The sequence below is a fragment of the Guillardia theta genome, assembly GCF_000315625.1.
Source record: "Guillardia theta CCMP2712 unplaced genomic scaffold GUITHscaffold_98, whole genome shotgun sequence".
In the NCBI taxonomy this organism is placed as follows: Eukaryota; class Cryptophyceae; order Pyrenomonadales; family Geminigeraceae; genus Guillardia; species Guillardia theta.
Window position 1 is genome coordinate 255655 of NW_005434576.1, and position 24733 is coordinate 280387.

Consider the following 24733-nt stretch of genomic DNA (forward strand, 5'->3'; position numbering starts at 1 on the left):
ACTCGCCATCTCCGCCTCCTTTCATCCTTCTAGTAACTGCACTATCGACCAACTCCACCCTCCTCCTCTCTTTTCCTTCTCATCCTTCACCCCCTTCACCCCCTTCTCCCCCTCCTCCTTCACCTCCTCCCCCTCCTCCTCCCCCTCCACAAATCCTCCTCCTCCTCCTCCTCCTCTCCACTCTCACCTCTCCGACTTGAGCTTGTACCTTCCCTTCCCCTCCTCCTTCTTCGCGAGCTTGTCAAAAGCAGGAACGTGAAACTCCTGAGTCACTTCGGCCGAGTAGTTGCCAGACTTTGTCTCCCTAGAGAAGACACATTTGTACACCACTCCTGTGAATAGATACACAGATACACGTCAGGAACTCTTCTTCCAAGTTTCTATCTCCTCTCTCCTCTCTCCTCCCTTCTTCCTTCTTCTTCCCTCTTCCCCCGCCCACACACTTCATGCTCGTGATCGTGGTCGTGCTCCTCCCACCTCCTTCCTCTCCTCTCCACCTCCCCTCTCCCTCCCTCGTTCATCACTACCGGGCTCCATCCTCGAGGCGATCGCCTGCACCGCCACCACGTGCTTCAACCCGCTCTGCTGCTCCTTAGCCAGCGCGGTGAACTCCGCATGCGACAGCGGGAGGAAGGAAACGTCGCTCCCCTCCCTGATCCACAGGAGCCCAAAGTTCACAACCTCCCTCCTCTTCCCGAACTTCAAGCTCTCCGGCAGCTTCTCCCAGCTGGCATGCAGGCAGCTCTCCATGGCCGCCCACACCTTCTCGGGCAGCTGGCGGGACATAAGGTGTCCATCCTCCTGGCGCGAGAAGAACCAGAGGGAAGGAGCACCGTCGTTGAAGAGGATGGTCTCGGGGACCGGGCAGAGGAAGAGCCCTTGCTTCTTGCTCCGTGGGATCTTCATCTCCTTGACAAGCTGAGTCCACTCAGAGGAATCGATGGTCCCACTGCCGTCCTTATCGAAAGCTTTCCTGCCCGAAGCCTTGTCAGATTGCCAATGTAACAAAAACATCATTGTTGTAGCCTCCTGCTGCTCCTGCTCCTGCTCCTGCTCCTGCTCCTTCTTCTCCTTCTCCATCAAATCCGCTCGCAAGCATGCTGACTCACACGAAAGCCCAGAGGTCGTTCAAAGTGATGTCCTTGGGAATCCCGTTCATGCCGTAAAGACCGAACACCTGGCAAGGAGGCAGGAAGTCACCAGAGGAGCGAACAGGTGCTGGTGACTGCTGGTCAACTCACAAACTCCTTCAGAGTCAACGAGCCTCCTCGGTCCTTGTCCAGGCGATGGAACATGTCGATCGCTCGGTCCACACCCCTGCCGATGAAGAAGGTTGCCAGCTGTGGGCTTGCATCACAAACATGACCAAGGGGAGGAGGGCTGGGGCAGGGAGAGAGGGAGAGGGAGAGGGAGAGGGAGAGGGAGAGGGAGAGGGAGAGGGAGAGGGAGAGGGAGAGGGAGAGGGAGAGGGAGAGGGAGAGGGAGAGGGAGATGGGCAGGGAAAAGGAGAGATGAAAAGACAAGAGGACCAGGATGAGGGAGAGGAAGATGGGATCTCTCTACCTGCTGATCCTTCCTCTTCTTCCTATACCTCTTGTTCAGGTCCCAAATCTTTCCCAAGGCAACCAGTCAGCTGTTCACCCTTGACAGCAGCTCGTCCTCACCGTCTCAAAGATCCATGGGAAATCCCTGATGATCTGTCCCTCGTTCTCGTCGTCAGACATGCTGATCTCTCGTGCTGATCGCAGAAGCCTTCAAGGCTGTTCCATGGGTGCAGAGCCCTCCGGTCCCTCGGTTGTGCCAGCGAGTCAATCCTGATAACACAACAGCATGAGAGCCTATGGCTACTGTCCAGCACTGGCATCCCTTCAGGATTCACCAACATACACACTTGTTTCTACCGACAGAGTGAACCTGTCTCTGCTAATTCTCTTCTAGCCTCCCATTTTCCTCTTGTCCGGACCAGCCCAGTCTTTGCTGACCAGTCCGTTCCACCCGGCACTCCTCTTCAGCCTCCCCTTTTCAACTCAGCAGCTTCCTCCTCTCCTCCTCTCCTCCTCTCCTCCTCTCCTCTCCTCCTCTCCTCCTGTCCTCCTGTCCTCCTGTCCTCAGCCCTCCTGTCCTCCTGTCCTCCTGTCCTCCTGTCCTCCTGTCCTCCTGTCCTCCTGTCCTCCTGTCCTCCTGTCCTGTCCTCCTCTCCTCCTGTCCTCCTGTCCTCCTCTCCTTCTCTCCTCCTCTTGTCCTCGAGTCGTCCTCCTGTCCTCCTGTCCTCCTGTCCTCCTCTCCTGTCCTCCTCTTCCTCATGTTCGCCATGGTTTTTTGGCCGCACTCAGGTCCTCAACTGATCTCCGTCAAACTGATGGTACTGAGCGGGGATGTGGGTTTCATTGACGAAAGAGGGGGATGAGTTTGCATGGGTCTGAGAGGAGATGTGGTTTGGAAATCTAGAGCTTCCCTCATATAAAGGGGTACCTTAGTACAGGGTGGGTATATCTTGGTAAAAAGGACGGGTGTGAGAGTATCGAGGGGTGTTTCCAAAACGGGTGGGGGTGGTTGACTTTCAAAACTATGAAAAAATGACGGTGAAGACATACCCACCCCCATTTCCGAATATCAGTACCCCACCCCCTAATTGTACAATTTTTCATTGGAGAGAGTCTGGGATTCAGGGGGTAGGGTATTTTATGTACCGGTCTTCAAATTCATCTAACGAAAATGACCACCCCTAAAAAAACAACCACCCCTTGAGACCTGAAAAGTACCCGTCCGTCTAACTTCAATATCTGCGGTAGTGCGTTAATACTACCCCCCAAGGGTTCTAAAAAGAGTGACCACCCCCATCATTTACCAGACACAAATAGACCACCCCTTGGGTAGATGTACTCCCCATGACCGTTCACTACCCATTTGTTTCCTCACAGCTGAAGGAAAATTGAGGGTGGGGTACTCTACCCCACCACCATTGGAAAACAGTCGATTTCATCGTTGCGTCATGCATGCGCAATGCATGGTGGCGACAGGGGGAGGAGAACGAGGAGGACGAGGAGGACGGAGACGACGAGAGGCAGGAGAGAGATATCAGAGAGGTTGTACCGAAGGCATGGTCTTGGAGCTGGATGAAGCATCTGCCGTCGTTGCTCGACGAGAGCTTGTTTCACAGTGATCGGAGGGACAAGGAACTTTCTTGTCGCAAGGCAGAGGCGTGGAATACCAGGGTTGCTTCAGTTGATTCAGAAGCATCGTAACACTGAGGACGAGGACACCTAACAAGCCGCTCACAAGACTGGGCTAAGGAACACGGAATCTAGGATTTGAAGGAAGGAAATATGGATATGGTACCATCTCACGGGTGGAAGGGAGCCTGAGCTGAACGGAAAAGACGAGACGAGAAGACATAGGAAGACAAGCAAGCAGCAGGAGAGGTCGCAGGGGCGTGGAGATTTGCATAGAAGTAGAGGAGAAGGCAAGAGTTGAACGAAGACGGGAGTGTACACAAGTCCTGTGTTGGTGTGTAGAAGGATGCGACCAAGTCCGATCTCCTTCCGAGAGCTGAGGCTAGAGGAGGTGGTTGTGAGGAAGCACATCCACACGGCATGCCTGTTCCTCCTCGCTCTCGTGGCGGCAGGAACCATCCTTGTACACCTGCGCAGCGTGCTGATACCGTTCGTGCTCGCCATGGGCCTTTTCTACTCCCTGGTCCCGATCGTCGACATGCTCTCCGACCAGACTTGGCAGAGGACCCCCAGGGCGCGGAGTCCGCGCGCGCAGGGAGGGAAGGCTTTCTCGAAGAAGAAGGAGGGACTATCCGGCTACGATTCGGATGACTACAAGTACGGTAACGAAGGAGCAGGAGGAGCAGGAGCAGGAGCAGTAGGTGTAGTCCCTCCTATCGTTGTGGTCTCGGAGTCGATCTCCTCTCTCCTGCAGTGTCGGCTGCCCAGGCCCATGGCGGTGGTGGTAGCACTGATGTTCGCATGTGTGCTGATCGCTATGATACTAGTCGTAATCTTCTCGTCGGTGAATGAGCTAGCGGCGCATGCGGAGCGATACTCGGCGCGGGTGCGATCGATGGCGGACTGGGTGATCAGGTGGGGGAAACTGATGGGTATGGACATCAGCAACCAGGGGATAGCAGAGAAGCTTCTGCACCACTCGGCGTTCCTGAGCGAGATGGTCGTGAAGAGCGTGAGCCTGGCAGTAGAGGAGATGACGAATGGCTTCTTGATGCTGCTGTTCACCGTGTACCTGCTCCTCGGGTACGCGTCGAGCCCCCCGGATGAGAAGAGGGTGAGTGGAGTGAGGGCAGAGATCGACATGCAGGTGAAGCGCTACATCGGGTTCAAGGTTCTCCTGTCGACCACCACCGGCATCGTCATCGGAATTTCCTTGCTGATCCTCAAAGTCGACCTGGCACTGGTGTTCGGCCTCCTGGCCGGGCTCCTCAACTTCATCCCCAACGTGGGAGGCGTGATCTCGACCCTCCTCCCGATGCCTGTGGTGATCTTCGACCCCTCCAAGACCTGGCTCGACATCTTCCTTGCCTTCGCCATCCCCAGCTTCGTGCATGCCGTCACCGGCAACATTATCGAGCCGCGCGTGCTCGGGGGCGCGATGGACCTCCACCCGGTCGTGGTGCTGCTCTCGCTGATGCTGTGGGGGTCCTTGTGGGGGGTGGTCGGAATGATCCTCTCGGTCCCCATCACTGCAGTGATCAAGATCTGCTTGCAGAGCCTGGACCACCCGCTGCCTCGGGTGAGGAGAGGAAGAGGGAGGGGGAGGGAGAAGGGAAGGAGAGGGGAGGATAAGGGGTCGGGTGGTGGGGAGGAAGAGGGAGGGAAGGAAGGGGAAGGGTGTTGGGAGCAGGAGCAGGAGCAGGAGCAGGAGCAGGAGCAGGAGCAGGAGCAGGAGCAGCTCGCGGTGATCCTTGCTTCCAGTTTCTTGCGGGGATGTTCGAGGGAAGGGTTGAATCGCCCGGGGAGCCAAGCTTCTCCTACTCTCAGATACCTTCGAGCTCGGTAGACTGCATGTCTTTGCTTTCTCTCCTTTCCTCCCCTGTTATTCCCTCTCCCCGCTTCCCCTTCCTCCTCTTCCCTCTAATCTTACTCCTTCGCTTCCAGGTCGAGCATGAGATGATCGAAGTGAACGTCGTTCCTGATGTTGCAAGAAGCCCGGAGGACATTGACGAGGTCCATTCCGTTCCTCCCTCCTCCTTGCTCCTCCTCCTCCTTGCTCCTCCTCCTCCTTGCTCCTACTCCTACTCCTACTCTACCATCATCTCCTCCTCCTCCATCATCTCCTACTGCCCCCCCCCGATCCCCAACCCATTCTCTTCCTGCTTCCTTCCTATCTTCCTGCTTGTCCTAATTCTGCTTCTCCTCCTCCGTCCTCGTACTTCCCTTCTGCGCATTCACCTGCCCCTTCCACCCTTCTTCCCCCTCCTTCCCCCACTTCTTTCCGCTACCTCTCTCCTCTCTTCCCCCTTGCTTCGTCCCTTCTCATCCCGTTTCTCGCAGAGCAAGAGTGACTTTTATCCGGCCGCCCGGCCAGTCACCTGCGATCTCTCGTGACCTCCTCTTATTCTTTCCCGTGCTGCCGACGATGTACATTAACAGAAGAGATACGATAAGAACGCATAACGAACGTTTGTTTGAACAGTAATGAAGTCAAATTAAAAAGATTTGACGGGGAGGAGGAGGCAGAACAGGAACCAGGACCGATCGCATGTTGTGAACAAGATGATCAGTGATGAGCACAACATATCAAGAAGACGATCAAGAATCTCAGGCGGTGTAGACGTGTCGGGACATGACGCCATGCCAGTGTAAACTTTATGACCATCATTTCGTCTTCATGGCAAATTTGAAACTTTATTGATACATTTCACCATCACAGAAATTTAACACACCAAGAGTTTAGACAAACATCAAGTCACGCCATTCTACAGAAACATGAGAAAATCCAGCCACCACCGCCGCCACCACCTTCTCCTCCTCCTCCTCCAACACCACCACCACCACCACCTCCTCCTCCTCCTCCTCCATCACCACCACCACCACCACCACCACCACTTCACCATCCCTTCCCCCATCCTCTCTTGCACCTCCTACACCTCCTGCACCCCCTTTCCTCTCATTCGATAGTTTTCTCCTTCTGCTCCCCGCTCACTTGAATCTGCGCGGACAGCAGGACAACCTCCTTTCCCTCGTGCGCGTTGAAGCTGATGGGTCGAGAGATGTTGAGGCAGGCGAAGGGAGGAAAGACGATCTCGTCCTCGTGCGGATACTGCGAGAGCCACTGCAACTGAGACAGGAGAGTCAGAAGCCACCATCGGTGAGGAGATGAGAGATGAGCGGGAGCATGAAGAGAGGCACAGGCAAGAGCTGTTGCAGGGGCAAGAGCAGGGCAACATCCAGATCTCCTCCTCCTCTGCATCCCCCTCCGTCCTTCCTTCCTTGTGCCCCTCGTCCTTGTCCTCGTCCTCTCCTCGTCCTCCATCATACCTCTGCTCCGATGGTCCTGTCGTAGGAGCAGATCTCGAGGATGATGGGAAGGTGCGAGCTTCCATCCTCCCCCTCCTCTCCGGCCTTACCCGAGATGTTCTTCCACTCGCTGGAGGCAGAGATGAAGTTTGGCTCCATGTTGAGCAAGCTCCCCTCCAGGATGCGCTGTTGCAAGCTGCTGTCGTTGGCGTTGGGCTTGAGGCATCGGTAGAGCTTCTTGTTGGAGGGGATGCTATTGGAACTGGCGAGCTTGAGGATGCCTGAGGAGATGAGCTGGATGGTAGTCGGGAAGTCACCGCTGTAACTGGTGCGATCGTTGTCACCGATGGAGTTGAAATATTGCCTGCGGTCATGATGAGAAGTTTTCATATCGGTCGTCATCGTCAACGACAGCAGTGACAACGATATCATCGTCATCCCCATCATAATCAGTAGCAGCAGCACTATCTCTATCATCATCACCACCACCACCACCATTAGCACCAGCGCCATCACAAGCAAGCAAGCAAGCGCCTCGGTCTTCACCTGATGCTCTCGTTGTACTTGACGTGCATGGGCCCCGTGTACAACCTTAGCCCAATCAACTCACCCTTGGTCAGCCGAGACCGCGAAAACACCTCCTGTTGCATGAGCTCTTCCAGCGACCTCCTGACCCTCCCCACGTGCTCCTCCTCCTGCTCCTCTCCCGGATACCTCACGCCTTCCTTGGGTCCCGTCACAAACTCCCACTCCATACGTGCGTTGGTCGGGGCATCCAGGCATCCACTGGTGATCGCCTCCAAAGCATCATGCTCTTTCCGCATCATATCGATCTGCTCCTCCTCCTCCTCCTCGTTTCCCTTCTCCTCCGCGCTCAACCCCTTGCTGAACTCGATCTTCTTGATCGAAAAGGTGCAGGGCAGCTCGCTGGTGAACTTGGAGGAGGACGGTCCCTCCTGTGACCGCGAGCTCAAGTCCTTCATGTCCTCCAGTCCACTTTGCATCGCCGTCAATACATCATGATGCAGGTCCTGAAGGTGATAGGAGAGGTCGTCCGGGTGTGCGGCAAGGGCCTTGAGGGGGTTGTCTTGCAGCATCCTGCCGTCTTCGAGCAGCTTCTCTGCGATGATGTCGTAGACGTCAAGGTCTGTGAACCAGCCCTTCAAGCACTCCTTGCACCTGTGCCGCAGCAGCTTCTGCTTCAAATCCTGTAGATCAAGCTCCCCCACATTCTGAAAGTCCATGATGCGGAAAATCTCCTGGCTCTCCTCAACGCTGAAATGGAACCCCAACTCCTTCAAGACGTCTGCCGCCTGCCCCTTCTCGAAGTATCTCGACCTCCTCCTCTCACACTCGGAGAAGATCTCATCAATCTTTGCCTTCGGGTAGGCAATTCCATTGAACCTTTGCAACATAATGCTAAGCACATTGTTGGTCCTCCTCGTCCGGTGCAGCTTCAGTCCCGCCGATGGAGACACCTTGAACGAGACCGACTTCTTGAGCTTGCTGTCACATGATTTGCTCTTCTTCATAGATGTTCTCTGTGCCTCACTGTCTTGGTTCTTTCCACTGTCTTGGTCCTTTCCGTGCGCGGAGGATATTTTCTTCAGGTACTCGCTCTGCACCAAGAGCATCCCACGAAGCTTGTCTATAGTAGACATGATGAAACCGTGATTCTTTTTCCTCAACAATCCCACAAGCGATCAGATTACTTCTAGATCTGCAACAACCAGAAGTTAACCTCAACCATTCTTAATCATTCGACTATACGCGAATCGCTTCAGAGATCACCCAACTCAGACCTGGTACACTAGGAACAAGTTCACATGTTCCTCAATTTCATTTTCTTGCGTTTCTAATCTTGCGGATGCATTCTAGTAGCTTTAATGGTGCTCTATAAACTTGCCTCTTGTTGCCTTCCTGTACAAATTTCCACGGTCCGCACTTGCGGGAAACTGAAAACTTAGATTCATCAATTGGAGCTTTTTCAAGGTATCCTGCTCATCGTCTCGATTTCAACCTCTCTCATTGGATCAACTGGAAGCGTTCCATCTAAATACCATCTATGATTATGCTTCTCCTATTGAAATCCCCCTCTCCTGTACATCCTGCATTCCTTTCATGTCCTGCCGCTTCTCGGTTACCCTAAAGTCACTGCATGGTCGCGATAAATCCTTTCGTGACCCCACCCCCCTTTGCTCCTCTTCTTGGTGTTAAAAACGAGACCTCTTCATACCCTACCCCCTAGAAGGCTCAGATGTTATCTATGAGGTACCCCTGCCTTCATCGAGTTTCATGTACCCCTACCCCTCCTTCGGGAAGGTGTCCTCTTCGGGGAAGTCAAAAAAAAAAGGGTTTACTACACAATTAATAGGACTACCCCCACCCCCAAATCTCTGAGAAAGTACCCCTCTGTAAAGGATTAGCACCATCGTATCTCCGCCTCAACAGATACAATAGTAGTACTTCTGCTTGTACCAGGAAAGTGATGAGCTATCTTTGAAAAATATTTTATGATACGTCTCTGGGACCGATATAGGCAGAAGAAGTGTCCTCAATGTATTCCATATTCATATCTTGAGGGGGGCTCGAATTTCTTATGAGTTCTTTACCCTACCCACTATTTGAGGCAGTGAACAAGGGGTAATACCTTTCGTTCCCACCTACCCCATCTATCAGATGAAACTACCCACCCTTTCCTACTTTCAGACATCAATCTCCCCACCTTCCTTTCCCTCCTCAATTCCTTTTGAATGCAGGGGTAGTCTGAATGGTACTGTAGAAGGTCATAGCACAACATAGGAAATGGTAGTCCAAAGCTTAGATCACCCCTTTTTCCTTGTGGATAGAAGGGGGTACTTTATCCATCCACTATCGATCGACGAAACTACCCTACCTGTCTCCGTCCCTTTTCCCACATTCACCCTACCCTTTTTTGTAGTTTCGTCTGTACACCCCCACCCTCTCAATTCACAGCAACTCCAGTACCCCTTGTCTTCGACACTATCATTCTACCCCTACTTGTTCTATTACCAATTACCCCTTGCAGGTACCCCTGCAATTTCAAACTACCCCTACCCCACTTCATAACAACCCCCAAGGTCGACTTTCAATGACACCTGTCCAGTTCCTACTACCCTACCCACATCTACCGAAGTCACAGGTAATCCACCCCCTTTTCCCCCATCTTTCTGCTATTCCTTTGAGCGAGTGGGTGGTCACCCCCACCGGCTGTACTTCTCTTTCATGAACTACCCCAATGAAATCCAACTGAGTACCCCTACCTCTTTCTACCTTGATACCCACCCTTTTACTACCCTACCCCCTAAATTTCTCCATCTGCCCCACCCCTAGACCCCGCCGCGGCGCGAGCGCTTTGTCCTTCCCGTCCGCAATGGCGGCTGTGGATTAGGGGCACTCTGCCTTCAATGCAGCTTCTGGAGCTGCTGTCATTCGTGCTCTGTCTTCTCCTTTCCTTCTCGATTTCTCTTGCATCGCTTCTTCTCTTCATTGGACTTCGTTTCTGCGTCCATGCCCCTCAGCATTTCGTGCCCCTCAGGCTGCATGCTCGCCTGTTTCTTAATGCTGACGAAAGCAGTAATCGCTTTCCCATCGCTCGCCATTCTTATATCGTGGCTTCCGTTTCATATCCATTTTGATTTGCGGATGACCTATCTTGATTGATTCTCTATCAAGACTCATTTGTTTCAGTGTGAAGTGTTGTATTGTGGCTTGGAATAGTGCAAATGATTGATTATTTTTCAGACATTATATGATACATCCCTTGTGCTACCTCTCTGATTTTTTTTGCTTTTCAGCTTCACCTGACCTGGCCTTGGGCTGGTCGGAGATGGATGGAGTGGAGGTATAAGTTGGCGTAGGTGTTGCTGAAACTTTACTGCCCGATCCTGCATTCAGGAACGATCGGGCAGGGAGAAATCTTGGAGGGATTCAATAGTATATGGTGGTTAATTTTGGGCATGTAGTGTTTGCGCAAGTGCGACAACTAGTGTCTAATTTGAACAAGAAGAATTTCAAAGCAACCAGTGGGGAATTGAATCAGGTCTGTGGTCGACTCGAACACGTAAATCTGAATTGACTCAACGTGCCAGTTGTTGGAGGTATACGGTCACGACGTGCATGTGTTTCTCTTTCGTTCATTGATCAATCAGCTTGACCTTAAAAATGCGAAATCAATTACAGATCAAACGAAACTCCAGCTCCTGGCACAGGAGCTGGGGACAGTTATGACGAAACCGAATTTCGCAAGTGTAATTTGTCAAGCATTTGAAGGAATTCATTTGACTGAAGAGCTCTGTAACAATTTGGCGAAGACTTTGAAGCTTACTTTTGCCCAACACCTTACGTTTGGCCTTGCGCTTTGTCAGTCTCAAGATCAATCTGTGCATCAAAAAGGTTTTGCATTTTCTTTTTTTCAATATAGCTGTTGACTGGGTTGGCAGGCACTCGAATTGTGCAGTCGAAGCTACCAGAGTGCACATTAACAAATTTGAAACTCTTGAATTCGGCTGTCTTGTCTACTCTGCTGGTAGTGATCGAGACTGAAAGCTCTTTCGTAGCGAAAGAGACTCAGGAGGTAGTTATGCAGGTGCAATGTTGTAGTTTAATTGGTTGCTCATCAGGTTTTGAGTGCCATCAAGTCTATGAGTGTTCAGAAGGACACTGATCCCTCGCTGCTTCCAATTTTGAAAGGAGATCAAGAATCTGATCGTATCGAACGAGACAGTGAAGAGCTGAACTCAACCATGCTTGATTCTATGCTTTCTACATCTGACACCGAGGTAATTTCATCAAGCCATATCAACCGACTGACGTGCTATCAGCTCGCTGAGGTGATGAATGATGTCGGCTATTCGTCATGTACAAGTGTGGAAACTCTTGTAGAAATAATCTCAAATTGTACAAATGTGAACGAAGGCTCTGTCGCAAATGCCATCTGCATGATGGCGAAAACATTGAACGGTCTTCAAGACTCTGCACTGCCTGTCACTTCAGCCAAGATGGCCTCAGATGCTAGTGCGGACTCCGAGCAAGGAAAGGAAAATCCCTCAACATGGAATATTGAAGTCTTCACGGAGGGGGTGAGACAAGCAAACGTTGGCATCAAATGGAACGATGTTTTCAAGTGCCTCGATACATCATTGTTGAATGGAGTAGATGATGATGGACTGAAATTCATATTTACGCTACATGATGTTGCTTGCAGGGTAAGCGTTTGATGTTTTGAGGTTCCATCGTTGATTGCTTTTGTTCAGGATACCTTTCCCATCGAGACCGTGTTGAAGCCTTGGCGAAACTCGAATGCACAATTTCAACTTTTGAAATTCTTGATAAACGGTGGACCGGAAATTCACAAGGTTCTGGAGGCTGCTCCGAACAAGATCAAAGCTATTGAACTCAGTGACGGAAGTCGCATCTTTGATGCTGTATGGACCTCGATTGATCTTGTCGAGACACTGCTCCGTCTGTCGGAGTCGGAAGGTTACGAGAAGGTAGCACCATTGTTCAATCGTCCCGTCATGTCCTGCAGTGAAGTTTTGATTTTCACTTTGGCACAGTGCAAGTAAGTGATGAGTGAGCATATTCCTGTGAAGTAGACTCATTGGTTGGTTGTACAGGTCAACTGGGGGTGCATTGTACAGCAGGCTTTTGTCACGATTGATAAGTCAGTTTATGGTACAGTCTTCATCGTACCGAAATGAGATGTTGAAGGCGCTTTGGACAACCAACAAGAATGCCTTCATTCATGGAATGGTGCATTTTTGCCGAAATTCAGATCAACAGGCAGCAGCCTTGCTGAGAATTCTAGAAGTGATTCAAGAATTGGGACTGCTCCTTGAAGTTTTGAACTCGAAGCAAGATAGACACTTTACCATAGACTTGGCTGTGCTAGCTGCGCAGAACACAGGGTTGCCGTTTGCAAACTGGGCTAGTAAGGCTGGCGAAGTCGGAGGCGATGAGTTTGCCCTTGCAGCTGTGTCATATTTGCGTTCAAGGGTGTATGGTGGAGATACAATGAATGCAAAACCGGGACCAAGTGTGCCCATGGAATATGCGTCAGCTTTGCTGCAGGTATATAATGCACTATCATGCACCGAGAGCGGAAAATGATGCGATTTTGATAGGCTTTGCAAGCTGGTCATTTCGATACAGTTGCGACGTCCGAAATCCGGAGATTGGTTCAAGAATCACAGGGAAGAGCCGTGGGCAAACATGGTGGATCAGGCGGAGAAAGCAACAGTGGAACAGGCATTCTCTCACAAGCGGCGCAATCGCAAATGCCTGGCGAACAGGGACAGGCCCAAGGTCAACCTCAGGGGCAGGTAGAGCGATGTATATCCTCTGACTGGTAGCATCTCATGGGTGGTATAGGGACAACCAAGTGCACTGTTTGCACAAGACATTGAGGAAGAGGCCAATTCACACTTCCAAAGGATTTACACATCCGAGATGCAAATCGAAGGAGTTGTACAAATGCTCAAGGGATTTAAGGCGTCTTCTAATCAGGTAAATTCCGTTTGTTACAAGTGGCTCTACAAGTAACAATCATGCCAGCGGGAACAAGAGGTTTTTGCATGCATGATCCATAATCTGTTCGATGAATACCGGTGAAGTTTGGTTCGGGCCAGTCTTCGTGTGTGATATTTTGTTTACAGTTTCTTTCCACGTTACCCGGAAAGAGAGCTCTTGATCACGGGCAAATTGTTTGGATCTTTGATTCAACACCAGCTAGTGTCGTCCATTACTCTTGGGATTGCACTGCGATATGTGCTGGAAGCCTTGAGGAAGCCTCTTCGCAGCAACATGTTTAAGTTTGGAATGTGTGCGCTCGAACAGTTCAAGGCTCGATTGGTGGAGTGGCCACAGTATTGCCATCACATTCTCCAGATTGCACATATTCGGCAGAGCCACGAAGAGTTGATTGACTACATCCAGCGGGCACTCTCCTCATCAGGAGCGGCGAGACCCACCACACCTCATGAACAGGGTCCAGTGCCTTCATCGCAAGGGCTTACCAGCGGCACAGGGCAGCCACAAGTGTCGCAAGCTCCTTCGATTTCCAACACGCAACAGAGTGCGGCTGTGGCACCTAATGTCGTACCGGGATCCATGAAGCAGGGCATGGATTTCTCTCAGGACTACCCTCAATCGACTCCTGTATCGGTGCCTTCAACCTCGAGCGTAACACAGGCTCAGGTCAATGCATATGGTGCTTTCAATGATCAAACATCTGGAGGAAGCTCATTTGCTGGGTTTGTACAAGGATTCTCTCAGGAATCCAACCAGACAAATTTCGCAAACTTGCAGAACTTTGTCGCGGATATCAATTCTGGATCAAATTCTTCCCAGGAGGCAGCTCCGACGGTGGACATGCGGAGTGCCGCAGTACAAAATACTTTATCGGTTGTGTCAGGAGCTCATGCCTTCGGAGTGACTACCAACGTTGATGTTTTACTGCAAAGAGCAAACCCTGTCGTGCAACCTGATACGGCCCAGCAGGACAAGATTCATTTCATTTTCAATAACTTGTCTAATACCAATTTGGAGCAAAAGGAAAAGGATCTGCTTGCAACTATCACGGATGCACACGTTCCATGGCTCCAACAGTATGTTGTTGTCAAAAGAGCTGCACAAGAATCCAATTATCTTTCTCTGTACTGTCAATTCGTGGACCGGCTTGACAAGAAGGTTTCCCAGTTTGTCAAAGGTGTAATACGCTGCACTATTGATAACATCAAAATTCTGTTGGGTGAAGACAAAGTTACTAGCAGTGTGTCGTTGAGAAGTCTTCTCAAGAACTTGGGCAGTTGGCTTGGCATGCTTACATTGCAGAAGAACAAGCCAATCTTGCAACGAGACCTGGATTTGAAGCAGCTTGTGATTGATGCATACGAAAAGGGCAGACTGATAGCGGTCGTACCGTTCATTGCTAAAGTCCTCGAAAATGTGTCCAATTCTCGAATTTTCAAGCCTCCCAACCCATGGACGATGTTGATACTTGGTCTGCTAGCTGAAATCCATCCAATGACGGATTTAAAATTGAATGTCAAGTTCGAGGTTGAGGTGCTTTGCAAGAATTTGAACAAGGACTTGAAGGATATCAAACCGAGCTGTGTTCTGAAGAATCGTACGACGGTGAAAGAAGGCAACCCTGATTGGAATGTTCGCGGTGCGGACAGTGGTTTGGGATCAATCAAACCGTTACCCACAGTTCCGGATCAGAGGTTACTGGCAGCTGCAGCAGGAATTTCAGCGGCCTCCTCTCAGGCAAATGTGGCAACATCGGGTGGGCAGGGAGCAGCACCAGGGGGCTCTAAGGATGATTTGAACTTGCAAGGTGTTCCGCAATCGGTTGATCAGTCAATCCAGAACCTGAATATATCAAATTACATCACAATCAACCCCAGCATTGCGATTTTCCAGCAGTATCCCAATCTCGTCTCGGCTGTCATCCAGGCTGTTACCCAGGCAATCAAGGAAATCGTTTCGCCAGTGGTTGATAGATCTGTAACTATCGCTTGCATCACGACAAGGGAACTGGTGTCCAAAGACTTCGCCCTCGAGCAAGATGAACAGCAACTCAAGGCGGCCGCACACATGATGGTTCAAAATCTGGCTGGAAGCTTGGCACTCGTTACCAGCAAAGAGCCCTTGAGGCATACCATGTGCAACCAGCTTCGAGCGATTCTTAACAAGACGAATTTGTTTGACTCTTCTCTGATCGAACAAGCTGCACAGCTAGTTGCAAATGACAACCTTGACCTTGGTTGCAATATTATCGAAAAGGCAGCTACTGAGAAGGCTGTGAGGGACATCGATGTCACTCTGGATCTTGCTCTTCTACATAGAAGGAAGCTAGGAACTCCGTTCCATGATGCGCTTGTACAAGTAAGTTTATCGCGCGGGTGTGTGTACATCAACTGAGAGATTGTTTTCACAGGTACAGCAGTGGCTGCCGATTCTTCCTGAGTCTCTCCGACCCAAGGCAGGACCTCACCAGAAGAGGGTCTATGAAGACTTCATGAGGCTTCCTCGAGATCGTGTGGCCCACCAAGCGGCTACCCAGCCAACCGCGACCGGCGCAACCGAGCCAAACTTGCGTGGATTTGCGGAAGGAGGCAACATGCCAATGCAGTCGAACCTTCCCGCATCTGGTATGCACATGCCTGTTCAGAATCAACAGACGGAGCATCTGAGGGTGGCACTCGACAAATGCATGGTCTGCTTGACCAAGGCAGAAGAAGTTGTAACTCGCAACCCGCAATTGGCAGCGACATCTCTGAATTCTCTACCTCAAGTGCACGAGATTCAGCAACTGCTGATGCAATCGTTTGCTGTGATCACTCAGTCAGTTGTTCGCGAGGAAGTTGCTGTTGCCTATGGTCACAAGCTCTTTCGAAGAATTTACGACAATAGCAAATTTGGCCGCTGTCAACTCGGAGTGGACTGGTTGTGTGCAGGATTGGTGCTGATTGGTGATGTCACCAAGCGACTGCCGAAAGAATTGATGAATTGGCTTCTTCACGTTGACCCGGACACGAAGTTGAATCGTGAGCTCACTGTCACTTTGGTGCAGAACCGATTTTTGAATCTGAATTCTCCGGAATACGTCAAGGAAATGGTCAAAGCTATCGAGACCAGAGGATTAGCAGCAATGGACTGTGTTATGTACACAATTCAGCAGTGTTTGCTAGAGAAGAGAATCATCAACACCTCGGATTGTGCGCGTTTGCTCGACGCGCTTACTAAACTGGCGCAATCGAATCGCAAACCTCCTGAGAGCTTGTTGAAACTTCTCGAAGATGCTCGGAATATTGCGCGAGGCATTCCTATCTTGCCTCAGGGGGCAGATGCGAAGGGGAAGAGCTACGATCCAAGAGTCGTTGCAGGCCTCTTGTCCGCATCGTGCAAGCCCAAGGATACTCAGGATCCTCCAGGTCTCCGAGATCAGATTTCTTACACTCTTGATCAGTGGGTGGTTACGATTCAGACGAATGACGAGAGGTCAGTGCTGCAGTCCATCACCTTGTTGCTTCAGCAGGGTTGGTTGAAAGGCGACGAAGTCACTGATCGCTTCTTCCGGATTTGTATCGAGATCTGTATCGACAGGTGCACGGCTGCTCTCAGCGATCCTTCGATCCCTCCGAATGTGTCGTACAGTCAGCCAGATGCGTTGGCCAAGCTTGTTTTGGTCCTTGTGCGGTGCTATGACGATTGGAGCCGATCGACGACGTTGTCGAAGAATGGAATGGTTAACAAATTCCTTGCGGCGTACGTACGCGTCTTGCACAATGCGCAAGCCGAAAGGAAGTATCAGTTGAACCAGAAACCTTTCCATCGTTTGTTCTTGAGACTTCTGCTCGAGTTGACCGAAGCGGTGAGTTGTTCGAGATGGTGTAGTTTTGTCGCTAATCATGCATGATAGATTGGGGACTCAATCGTATTTGCCTTGGCTGATGTTCTTCATGCTGTGCAACCAAGACTCGTGCCCAGCTTCAGCTTCTCGTGGTTGGAGCTTGCCTCGCACAAGAGCATGATGCCAAAGTTGCTCCAATCAAGCAACAAGAAGGGCTGGATGCCGTTCCAACGACTTCTCGTAGGACTCTTCAGGTCTTGATAAGCGATGCATGTTTACAATGTGTTGACTCGTGTGCTCGCAGGTACCTGGAGCCATACCTTCGCAGCGCAGAACTTCACGAACCTATCAAGGTTCTGTACAAGGGAACTCTCAGAGTGCTCCTTGTGCTCTTGCACGACTTCCCAGAGTTCCTCTGCGAATTCCATGCAAGCTTCTGTGACGTCATACCTCCTTCATGCATCCAGCTACGAAATCTGATCCTCTCGGCGTTTCCACGGAACATGACCCTGCCAGATCCTTTCACGCCCCAGCTGAAAGTCGACCTGTGAGTTCCTTGTATTACGATACGCTTCCCTTTCTCATGTTGGAATCTAGGTTGCCGGAGATTCACAAACCTCCCATCATTCTGTCGAACTTCACATCGATCCTCGCGCAGACTGGAAATCTCAAGTCAGATCTGGACAATTTCTTGAAAGGACGAGGCCGGGACAGCTTCCTGCAAGAGCTTCCGTTGACCCTCCTGTTGACTAGCCCAGTGGAGGCTGCGGCTGCAGGCACCAAGTACAACGTGCCGCTGATCAACTCGTTGGTGCTCTACGTGGCTGCTTCCGCGATCTCGCAGAATGGATCAGTACAAGGAAAGACTCCAAGCATCGGAGGCGCAAGCCTCGAGCTCTTTGTCAAGCTCAGCCGCGACCTGGACACGGAAGGGAGATACCTGTTCTTCAACGCGATTGCAAACCAGCTTCGATATCCCAATAGTCATACACACTACCTCAGTTGTGTCCTCCTCAACCTATTCCAAGCGTCGCAGGACAAGGAGATCGTTCGTGAGCAAGTGACCCGCGTCCTGATTGAGCGACTGATCGTGAACAAACCTCATCCTTGGGGTCTGCTGATCACCTTCATCGAGCTCATCAAGAACTCCACCTACGACATCTGGCGACACGATTTTGTGCGATCGAGCAAGGAGATAGAGCAGTTGTGAGTGTTCCTCTTGATTCTGACACGTCTGGTCCTGATTCTTGTCTCCCGCAGGTTTCAGTCTGTTGCAAGGTTCTGCCTTCCGCAGCAAGGCGGGGGAAGTGGAGGCTCTCAAGGGACCAGCAACGCTCCTGGGCTCTCGGACATGCCGGCGCTCAGAGGCCAAGGGGCCTCTCAGTGATGCGTGACCCTCGTGTCATGCGAGTATGATCCATTCGTTTACTCGATCATCGCGGATTTCATGTCCTGCCGAGAGCGCCTGATTGGCCTACCAGCACTGACCTTGTGCTGGGGTTAACCCAGTGAGCCTTGTCGCTTCCGCCACGACACACTTCTGCTCAACATTCTTTGGATATGCACGATGTGTAGATTATTCATTTGTACAGGGGCAGCGTTAAGGGGTAACACTTAATCTGGACTGTCTCGTGAGATTTCACAGCGCGCTTGATATGCAAGGCGGGGTTGGGACTCTCCGACCGCGAGGGATGAAATCTGAGCGATCAGCCTCAGGGCATGAGCACAGCGACGTGTGTGAAAGCAAAAGTTTGTCGTCTGGTGCTAGTGGCTCTGATTTAATAATTGTTGATAAACGAGGATTCTTCATAGACGTTAAGTCTCAGGGCCTGTTGGCGTTCTTGTGTGACTGAATGTTCTCTAGCGCCTGATAGAGCAGCGTCTCGACCTGAGAAGAAGAGCGAGTGAGCGCGAGGACGGGGAGTTAACGTGGCGGGGAAGAGAGGATGAGGGGAGGGGAGAAATCAAGATGTCAGGGGACAGGAAAACAGCACCTGCTTGATGGCGAAGTGAGCTGAAGATCCTGCGTTCTGCATGTCGATGATCTGCCATGAGGAAATGAGGAACAGAACAAGGCAGGAGGAGGAGCGACGAGAACACGGTAGAGAGAGGGGAGCGCAGAGAACACGGTAGAGAGAGGGGAGCGAAGGATGATCAAGACAAAGTGGTTGAGGTTGATGAGGGGGAGTACGGGAGGAGGGTTTATGAGGAAGGAGGAGACCTGTCGTCGAATGAAGTCTTCTGTGTCTTTGAAATCCTCCGAGTAGTCGGTGAGCATGTAGAACTCTGCTCCGACGTAGAGGCCCCCGACCGCAATCCGCTTGCTGCAGGAAGAATCAGAAGCTGAGACGAAGAGAAGAGGAGGGGCAGAGGAGGAGCAGAGGAGATGGAGAGAAGGGAAAGGGGGAGACTCATACCTGAACCAGCTTGCATCCACATTCCCGTCACCTGCCTGCACGCATGCGACGTCGCTTGTTCGAGCCAAAGTAGCAACGGCTCCTGTAAGCAGCAAGGTCAGCCAGCGGCGGCAAAGAGGAAGATGGGAGAAAGCAGGAGGAGGACGAGGAGAAGGACGAGGACGAGGACGAGGACGAGGACGAGGACGAGGACGAGGACGAGGACGAGGTGCAGACCAGGAAGGTTGCTGGGGAAGGCGAGGATAGCAATGGCCTGCGGCCAAGAGCTGACGTATGGAGCGAGTTTCACGAGGCGCATGAAGAGAATTTTTGTCAGGACGTCTGGATAGCTCATAGTCTGTCGTCCATCGTCAAGTGGAGCAAAGACAAGTGGGAGCAGGAGTAGGGGGCCGGCCAGGGGCAGGGCAGCAGGATCAGGAGCAGCATGGTCAGGAGCAAGAGGAGCAGGCGGAGCTGGTGCGGGGGCCTCACCGACGTGTCCATAGCCCTCAGCTCTGTCAGCCACTCGGCATGGCATTTCTCCTGAAAGAACTCCACTAGCTCGACAGCTCCTCTGGTAGTACAAGTCACGCTGAGATGAACTGCTCCTCTTCACCTGGGGAAGATGCCATGGATGCTCGGAGACAGCCCCATCGACATGGCGGCGGTAGACAGCGCCTGCACGGTCCAGCCATGCTGGTGAACATTCTCAAGGGCGCACTCCAGGAGTTCCCTATGAGCAGGTCAAACGTGCTACAGGGCAGGAGCAGGAGCGGGAGCGGGAGCAGGAGCAGGAGCGGTAGAGGGAGCAGGAGCGGTAGCGGTAGCAGGAGCGGGAGCAGGAGCAGGAGCAGGACGACGGCGAGGACAAGGGCGAGGAGATAGAGAAGGTGGGATAGGCAGAGGAAGTAGGAGAAGATAAGTCTCACTGGCGAAGGCTTTGTTCATCGTCGTTGCTTCCATTCTGCTTGAAGGACGAAGATGAGGAGGAGGAGGAGGAGGAGGAGGAGGAGGAGGAGGAGGAAGTGTTGGTGGAAAGGCATCGATGATGGGCACGAGACATGTGCGGTACATGAGGGACTAGAGGAGAGCATTGAGCGGTTCTGTGTGCCATCAACATCTTGACTGGCGCCTGTACAGGAGGAACGAGTGGAATTGCGCCTCCCCTCCTGTCCGACTTTGCATTGGCTGCAAACTCCCACGACCTGCACATGTTCTTCTGCCAGGCTGTCGCACCATGGCGAGAAGATCTCGATGTGTCTCTCACTCCCTTCATCGTCCTCGCTATCATGCTTCCCACGCTCGTTCCCCGCATCCTAGTCGTCATCACGCGTGTTTCCTGCTTGCGCTACCCCCTAGTAGTACCCCTCCATTGTAACCCCCACCAGTCATATCCCCCAACAGTACCCACCATCTTGACTTGATGTACTACCCCTTGACCTTCTTTGACCCTAGCGGTTCAACGTGTCCAACACACAAGACGAAAATCAACAATGACAAGTCTAGATCATCTCAGTGAAGGGCCTCCGGCCCGCCGCCGGGCTCCGACGGCCCGGCGAAAAAAAAAACCTGCATAAAAAAAAAGTTAAACGAGAAGAAATTCCCTTCTGTGTAAAGCTCTCTTGGGTGGGTAGGGTCACGAGGTCGAGACTTTTGGAGGAGGGGTAGGGTGGGTATGACATCGAGAAACCAGCAAGGGAAAAGGTCTGTAGGGGTGGGGTCAACTAAAGATAATTTCATGAGGAAAAGGGGGGTTATCATTCCTGTATTTAAAGGACTTTGGTGGTGGGTGGTGAATCGAATGAAATCGTAGGGTGGGGGTGGACCAAAAGGGTGCAACTTAGGGGTCAGGGGGTGGGTCTGCAAGGTGGCCAAACAATGCTGCGCTTGTTGTTTCAGGTAAACAGAGGAAGAGGAAGAGAGGAGGAGGAGAGGAGGAGGAGAAGATAAAGAGAAGACCAAGAAGATGAGAAGGAGAAGGCGAGGTTGAAGGAGAAGGAAAGAGAGGTAAGAGAAGAGGAAGAAGGAAATGTGGAAGGAGGATTAGGAGGGAACGAGGAGAGGCAGAGGTGAAAAAGTAACAGGCTGAGGAGAGTGACAAGGAGAAAGTAAACGAGAATGTAATGGAGGAAAAGGAGAGAAGCATGAAGGAACAGCATCCTGGATTGGTTTCACTATGGTCATGGGACTGAAGAAGAGATATTTTGAGACATCTGTAAACATCCGCTGGAACGAAAATGAGTGTAGAAAGCTTATTTGACCTTATGAATAGAGATGAGTAAGCAGCGGATTGTGTGAAATTGATGATAATGCTGCAAGTGTTTCGTATTGTCATCATGCTGTTCTGTTACAACCCAACATGTCAGTGTAATCATGGACAAACAATCCAAAAATATGACAATCATCACAAGGCTGAAGCAGCACTTCAACCTGTAAAAGTTTAATTTCTTTTTACATGTTTGAGTCTTAGGAGAAATCACTTGTATCAGCACCATGACAGAAGCACGAACGCTCCTCTCCTCTCCCCACTCGCTCCTCCCTGACATGTGCTTGACAGGTTCGCCTGATGCCGCGCATGGTGGGAAGCAGGAATACTTCAACGACACCGCCGGGAGCGAAGGAGGAGGACGAGGAGGAGAACATCTCTAGTATCATCCGGGCAGACCTGAGCATCACCAAACCTCCTCCTGTCCCTCCAGGAGGAGACAAGGAGGAAACCGACGTCGGAGCAGCGGCAGCATTGATCCTCGCCCGCGGCATGTCGTTTGGCAACACCAAGGCACTGGACAGCATCTACCTGCATGAGTACTCGGCAAGGGGAGAGGAGACGCCTCCTCCTCCCCATGCTGGAGGGGAGCTGAAGGGAGCGAGGGAGGCGAAGAGGGAGGAAGTGGAGGAGGGCAAGTCGAGGATGTGTCCTCAAGAGCATGCGGATCGAGTCTCTGCCATCCTCCTCGCTCGCGGCGCCTCCTTCTGCCATGCACGGGCGCTGGATAGCATCTACCTGAAGGACGTCGGGGGATGAAGAAAGTGCGGGGCTTGTTACCACTAATGAGCTGAGGAGGAGGAGGAGGAGGAGGAAGTGTGAGTTTAAAACTCATGCGGGGAGAGGTGACTTGATTCTTTTGTTTTGTTGATTTTTTTGGATTGCGGCTCACGGGACGCCATCCTCTTGTTTGCTAGTGCGTCTGATCTGTGAGGGACATGGAACAAGTTATGAGCCTCAGTCGTGATGACAAGAACTGATTGATGTGGAGGGACAGGATGAAAGGGAGAGGAAGAGGAGAAGAGGGAAGTTGTACAGGATTCTAGATCCTCCTTCTCTTCCTTCCTCTCATCCATTGACAGTGTCCTCTGTTTTACTTCTTTTTGTTTGAGGACGGGAAAGAATAAAAAGAGATCAAAGATAAAGTACAGGTGTCGACCCTCCACCATCATTATCACCATCATTGCTGGTTCGGATACAACTCCCAGTAGTTGTCGAAGCGAAAATCCTCCCTCATCGAGATTTCAGCTCCAGGGAGAACCTGCTCGCAGTCAGCAGCCACCAACACCTCCACCACCACCACCACCTCCTCCCCCTCCTCCTCTTCCCCTCCTCCTCCTCCTCCTCCTCATCTTCCTCCTACTCTATACCGCACCCCAAGGCTCCCTCTCTCAATCTTAATTTCAGAAATACGGGAAAAAAGGAAGGAAGAGCGAGCACTAGGAGAAAGGAAAGGAGCCGCAGAGGAGGAGGGAGAGTACAGAGAGGAGTGGAGGATGAAGTGCAGCACAGAAAGTCGCATTTACCTCAGCTTCCTCTTGCACGTCAGGCGAGATGAGAGAATGGCGGAGGACGAAGAAGATAACGAGGGCGATGAAGGACAAGGAGGAGAGGAGGAGGAAGCAGATTACTCCAGTCTGCCGCACATTCAGAGGAGGGTCAGAGCGAGATTGGAGGAGCAGAGGAAGAGAAAGAGGAAGTGGATGAGTGGAGCACGTGTATAAGGATCAGGATGCAGAAGTAGAAGGAATACATTGAAGGGAAGGGAAGCAGCGGCAGGGGAGGAGCAAGGAGCAAGAAGCAGCAGAAGCAGGAGGACGAGAAGAAAGCAGGACGAGGTGGAGGTGAAGGAAGGGAGGAAGGGAGGAAGGGAGGAGGGAAGAAGGGAGGGAGGGAGGAGGAGCAGCAGCAGCAGGATGTGGACGTATATCGATGGTTGATGGTGGACCGACCGGATCGAGATCAATCGCGAGGATCAGCGCGAGAGGTCCGAGAGCTCGAGCAGGCAGCCTTGTCATGCTCCAGAAGAGCTGCGGCGACGTCAGCAAATGTAGACCTGCTTCACCCTTCCCTCCTCCTCTTCTCTCCTCCTCCTCCTCCTCTTCCCTCCCTCCCTCCCTCCCTCCTCTCCCTCCCTCCCTTCCCTTCCCTTCTACCTGCAGCCAGACCAGCTCGCCGTCCTCGGAGTAGACCTTGACGATGGCAGCAGAGACGATATCGTTGGCGATTTCAGAGAGAGGAAAGAAGCCGAAGCAAGAGAGGCAGCAGCCAAAGGTGAAAGAGAGAGCGTCCATCCTGGCATGGTGTGAGAGGGAGAGAGAGAGGAGGGAGAGGGAGAGGGTAAGGAGACGAGGAAGGAGGAAGGAGAAGAGAGGAGGGAAGGCAAGAGCGAAGAAGGGGAGAAAGAAGTAGATAAGTAGGAGTAAGTGGAGAGGGGAGGCAGAGACTAGGACGATAAGAGAAGGAGAGGGAGACAGCGAAGGGGGGGGGGGGGGGTGCAAGAGAACAGGACGAAACAGACAAGGGCGGGGGAAGGAGGAGAAGCAGCTGACCTTCCTCTCCATGGGAAGCAGAAGGAGAAACCGAGGAGGACGAGGAAGACACTGAGGAATATGAGAGAGCGCAAGGGCTGCAAAACTGTCAGGTCACGTAGAGAGCGAATGGAGGAGGAAGAGGAGCAGGAGCAGAAGCAGCAGTAGCAGCAGCAGGTGGAGGAGGTGGAGGACGAGCAGGAGCTCACCTGCATCTTCTTGAGCGGATCGAACACAGCTATTCCTATAACTCCACATACAAGATTCCCCTGTAACCGAGTTATCTCCTGCCTCCCCCCCTCCCTCCCCCCCCCCACCCCTCCCCACCCCACCCTCATCTCCCGCTTCTTCCCTCCCTCCCTCCCTCCCTCCCTCCCTCCCTCCCTCACCCATGATGAAGATGGCAATGGCGTCGCAGCTCCAGTCGTTCCAAACTCGAAGGAGAGGAGGAACAATGGATTCTATGCTCACCTGAAAGCTGCTGAGTAGCAGAAGAGAGAAGCGAAGATGTTCAAGAGAGATCCAGGGGAGGGGAGAGGAGGGGAGAGGGAGAGGTAGGGAGCGAGAAGGATGAGGAGGAGGAGAAGGGGTGGATACTCACGAGCGTCATCTGCGCGAGGAATTCGAGGGCCACGCAGGCAGCAAGGGGGTAAAAATACTTGAGAGACTTCGGGCTGAGATGC

General features: G+C 52.0%; 7 protein-coding genes across 7 annotated transcripts; 3 read left to right on the top strand and 4 right to left on the bottom strand.

The window, feature by feature from the left end:
- Positions 1 to 183: 183 nt before the first annotated feature.
- On the bottom strand, positions 184 to 1724 carry GUITHDRAFT_116659 (hypothetical protein; the record flags this gene model as incomplete). The annotated part of the gene is made up of 6 exons (XM_005824168.1): positions 184 to 332; positions 528 to 973; positions 1110 to 1177; positions 1242 to 1340; positions 1564 to 1611; positions 1665 to 1724. 6 exons carry the CDS (start codon positions 1722 to 1724, stop codon positions 184 to 186), a joined length of 870 nt encoding a protein of 289 aa, XP_005824225.1.
- Positions 1725 to 2991: 1267 nt separating this feature from the next.
- On the top strand, positions 2992 to 5670 carry GUITHDRAFT_89764 (hypothetical protein). The gene is made up of 5 exons (XM_005824169.1): positions 2992 to 3754; positions 3863 to 4752; positions 4935 to 5015; positions 5118 to 5186; positions 5514 to 5670. The coding sequence occupies exons 1-5, from the start codon at positions 3520 to 3522 to the stop codon at positions 5565 to 5567; spliced, it is 1329 nt and encodes a 442-aa protein (XP_005824226.1). The 5' UTR covers positions 2992 to 3519; the 3' UTR covers positions 5568 to 5670.
- A 459-nt stretch (positions 5671 to 6129) lies between these two features.
- Positions 6130 to 8140, bottom strand: GUITHDRAFT_116661 (hypothetical protein; the record flags this gene model as incomplete). Its single annotated transcript, XM_005824170.1, has 3 exons — positions 6130 to 6300; positions 6501 to 6843; positions 7026 to 8140. 3 exons carry the CDS (start codon positions 8138 to 8140, stop codon positions 6130 to 6132), a joined length of 1629 nt encoding a protein of 542 aa, XP_005824227.1.
- A 1767-nt stretch (positions 8141 to 9907) lies between these two features.
- Positions 9908 to 18667, top strand: GUITHDRAFT_165547 (hypothetical protein). Its single transcript, XM_005824171.1, has 18 exons — positions 9908 to 10076; positions 10298 to 10344; positions 10592 to 10895; positions 10943 to 11088; positions 11123 to 11281; positions 11324 to 11707; positions 11756 to 12063; positions 12119 to 12176; positions 12277 to 12572; positions 12654 to 12806; positions 12873 to 13007; positions 13056 to 13108; positions 13157 to 15389; positions 15442 to 16878; positions 16927 to 17111; positions 17162 to 17404; positions 17455 to 18063; positions 18118 to 18667. Exons 9-18 carry the CDS (start codon positions 12516 to 12518, stop codon positions 18242 to 18244), a joined length of 5232 nt encoding a protein of 1743 aa, XP_005824228.1. The 5' UTR covers positions 9908 to 10076; positions 10298 to 10344; positions 10592 to 10895; positions 10943 to 11088; positions 11123 to 11281; positions 11324 to 11707; positions 11756 to 12063; positions 12119 to 12176; positions 12277 to 12515; the 3' UTR covers positions 18245 to 18667.
- A 405-nt stretch (positions 18668 to 19072) lies between these two features.
- GUITHDRAFT_54982 (hypothetical protein) lies at positions 19073 to 19982 on the bottom strand (the record flags this gene model as incomplete). The annotated part of the gene is made up of 5 exons (XM_005824172.1): positions 19073 to 19181; positions 19275 to 19356; positions 19491 to 19611; positions 19746 to 19845; positions 19870 to 19982. Coding segments are annotated over 5 exons (525 nt in total), but the record flags the coding sequence as incomplete, so codon positions are not given.
- A 1837-nt stretch (positions 19983 to 21819) lies between these two features.
- Positions 21820 to 22278, top strand: GUITHDRAFT_145203 (hypothetical protein; the record flags this gene model as incomplete). The annotated part of the gene is made up of 1 exon (XM_005824173.1): positions 21820 to 22278. One exon carries the CDS (start codon positions 21820 to 21822, stop codon positions 22276 to 22278), a length of 459 nt encoding a protein of 152 aa, XP_005824230.1.
- A 421-nt stretch (positions 22279 to 22699) lies between these two features.
- GUITHDRAFT_145204 (hypothetical protein) lies at positions 22700 to 24521 on the bottom strand (the record flags this gene model as incomplete). Its single annotated transcript, XM_005824174.1, has 7 exons — positions 22700 to 22780; positions 23046 to 23156; positions 23472 to 23549; positions 23676 to 23814; positions 24072 to 24148; positions 24260 to 24294; positions 24440 to 24521. Coding segments are annotated over 7 exons (603 nt in total), but the record flags the coding sequence as incomplete, so codon positions are not given.
- Positions 24522 to 24733: the final 212 nt, after the last annotated feature.

Coding starts and splice junctions, on each gene's coding strand:
- GUITHDRAFT_89764 (XM_005824169.1), top strand. CDS start 3,520: ATGCGACCAAGTCCGATCTCCTTCCGAGAGCTGAGGCTAGAGGAGGTG. Junction 4,753..4,934: donor TGGACCACCCGCTGCCTCGG/GTGAGGAGAGGA, acceptor CCTTGCTTCCAG/TTTCTTGCGGGGATGTTCGA. Junction 5,016..5,117: donor CTCAGATACCTTCGAGCTCG/GTAGACTGCATG, acceptor CTTCGCTTCCAG/GTCGAGCATGAGATGATCGA.
- GUITHDRAFT_165547 (XM_005824171.1), top strand. CDS start 12,516: ATGAATGCAAAACCGGGACCAAGTGTGCCCATGGAATATGCGTCAGCT. Junction 12,573..12,653: donor ATGCGTCAGCTTTGCTGCAG/GTATATAATGCA, acceptor ATTTCGATACAG/TTGCGACGTCCGAAATCCGG. Junction 17,112..17,161: donor CTTCTCGTAGGACTCTTCAG/GTCTTGATAAGC, acceptor GTGTGCTCGCAG/GTACCTGGAGCCATACCTTC.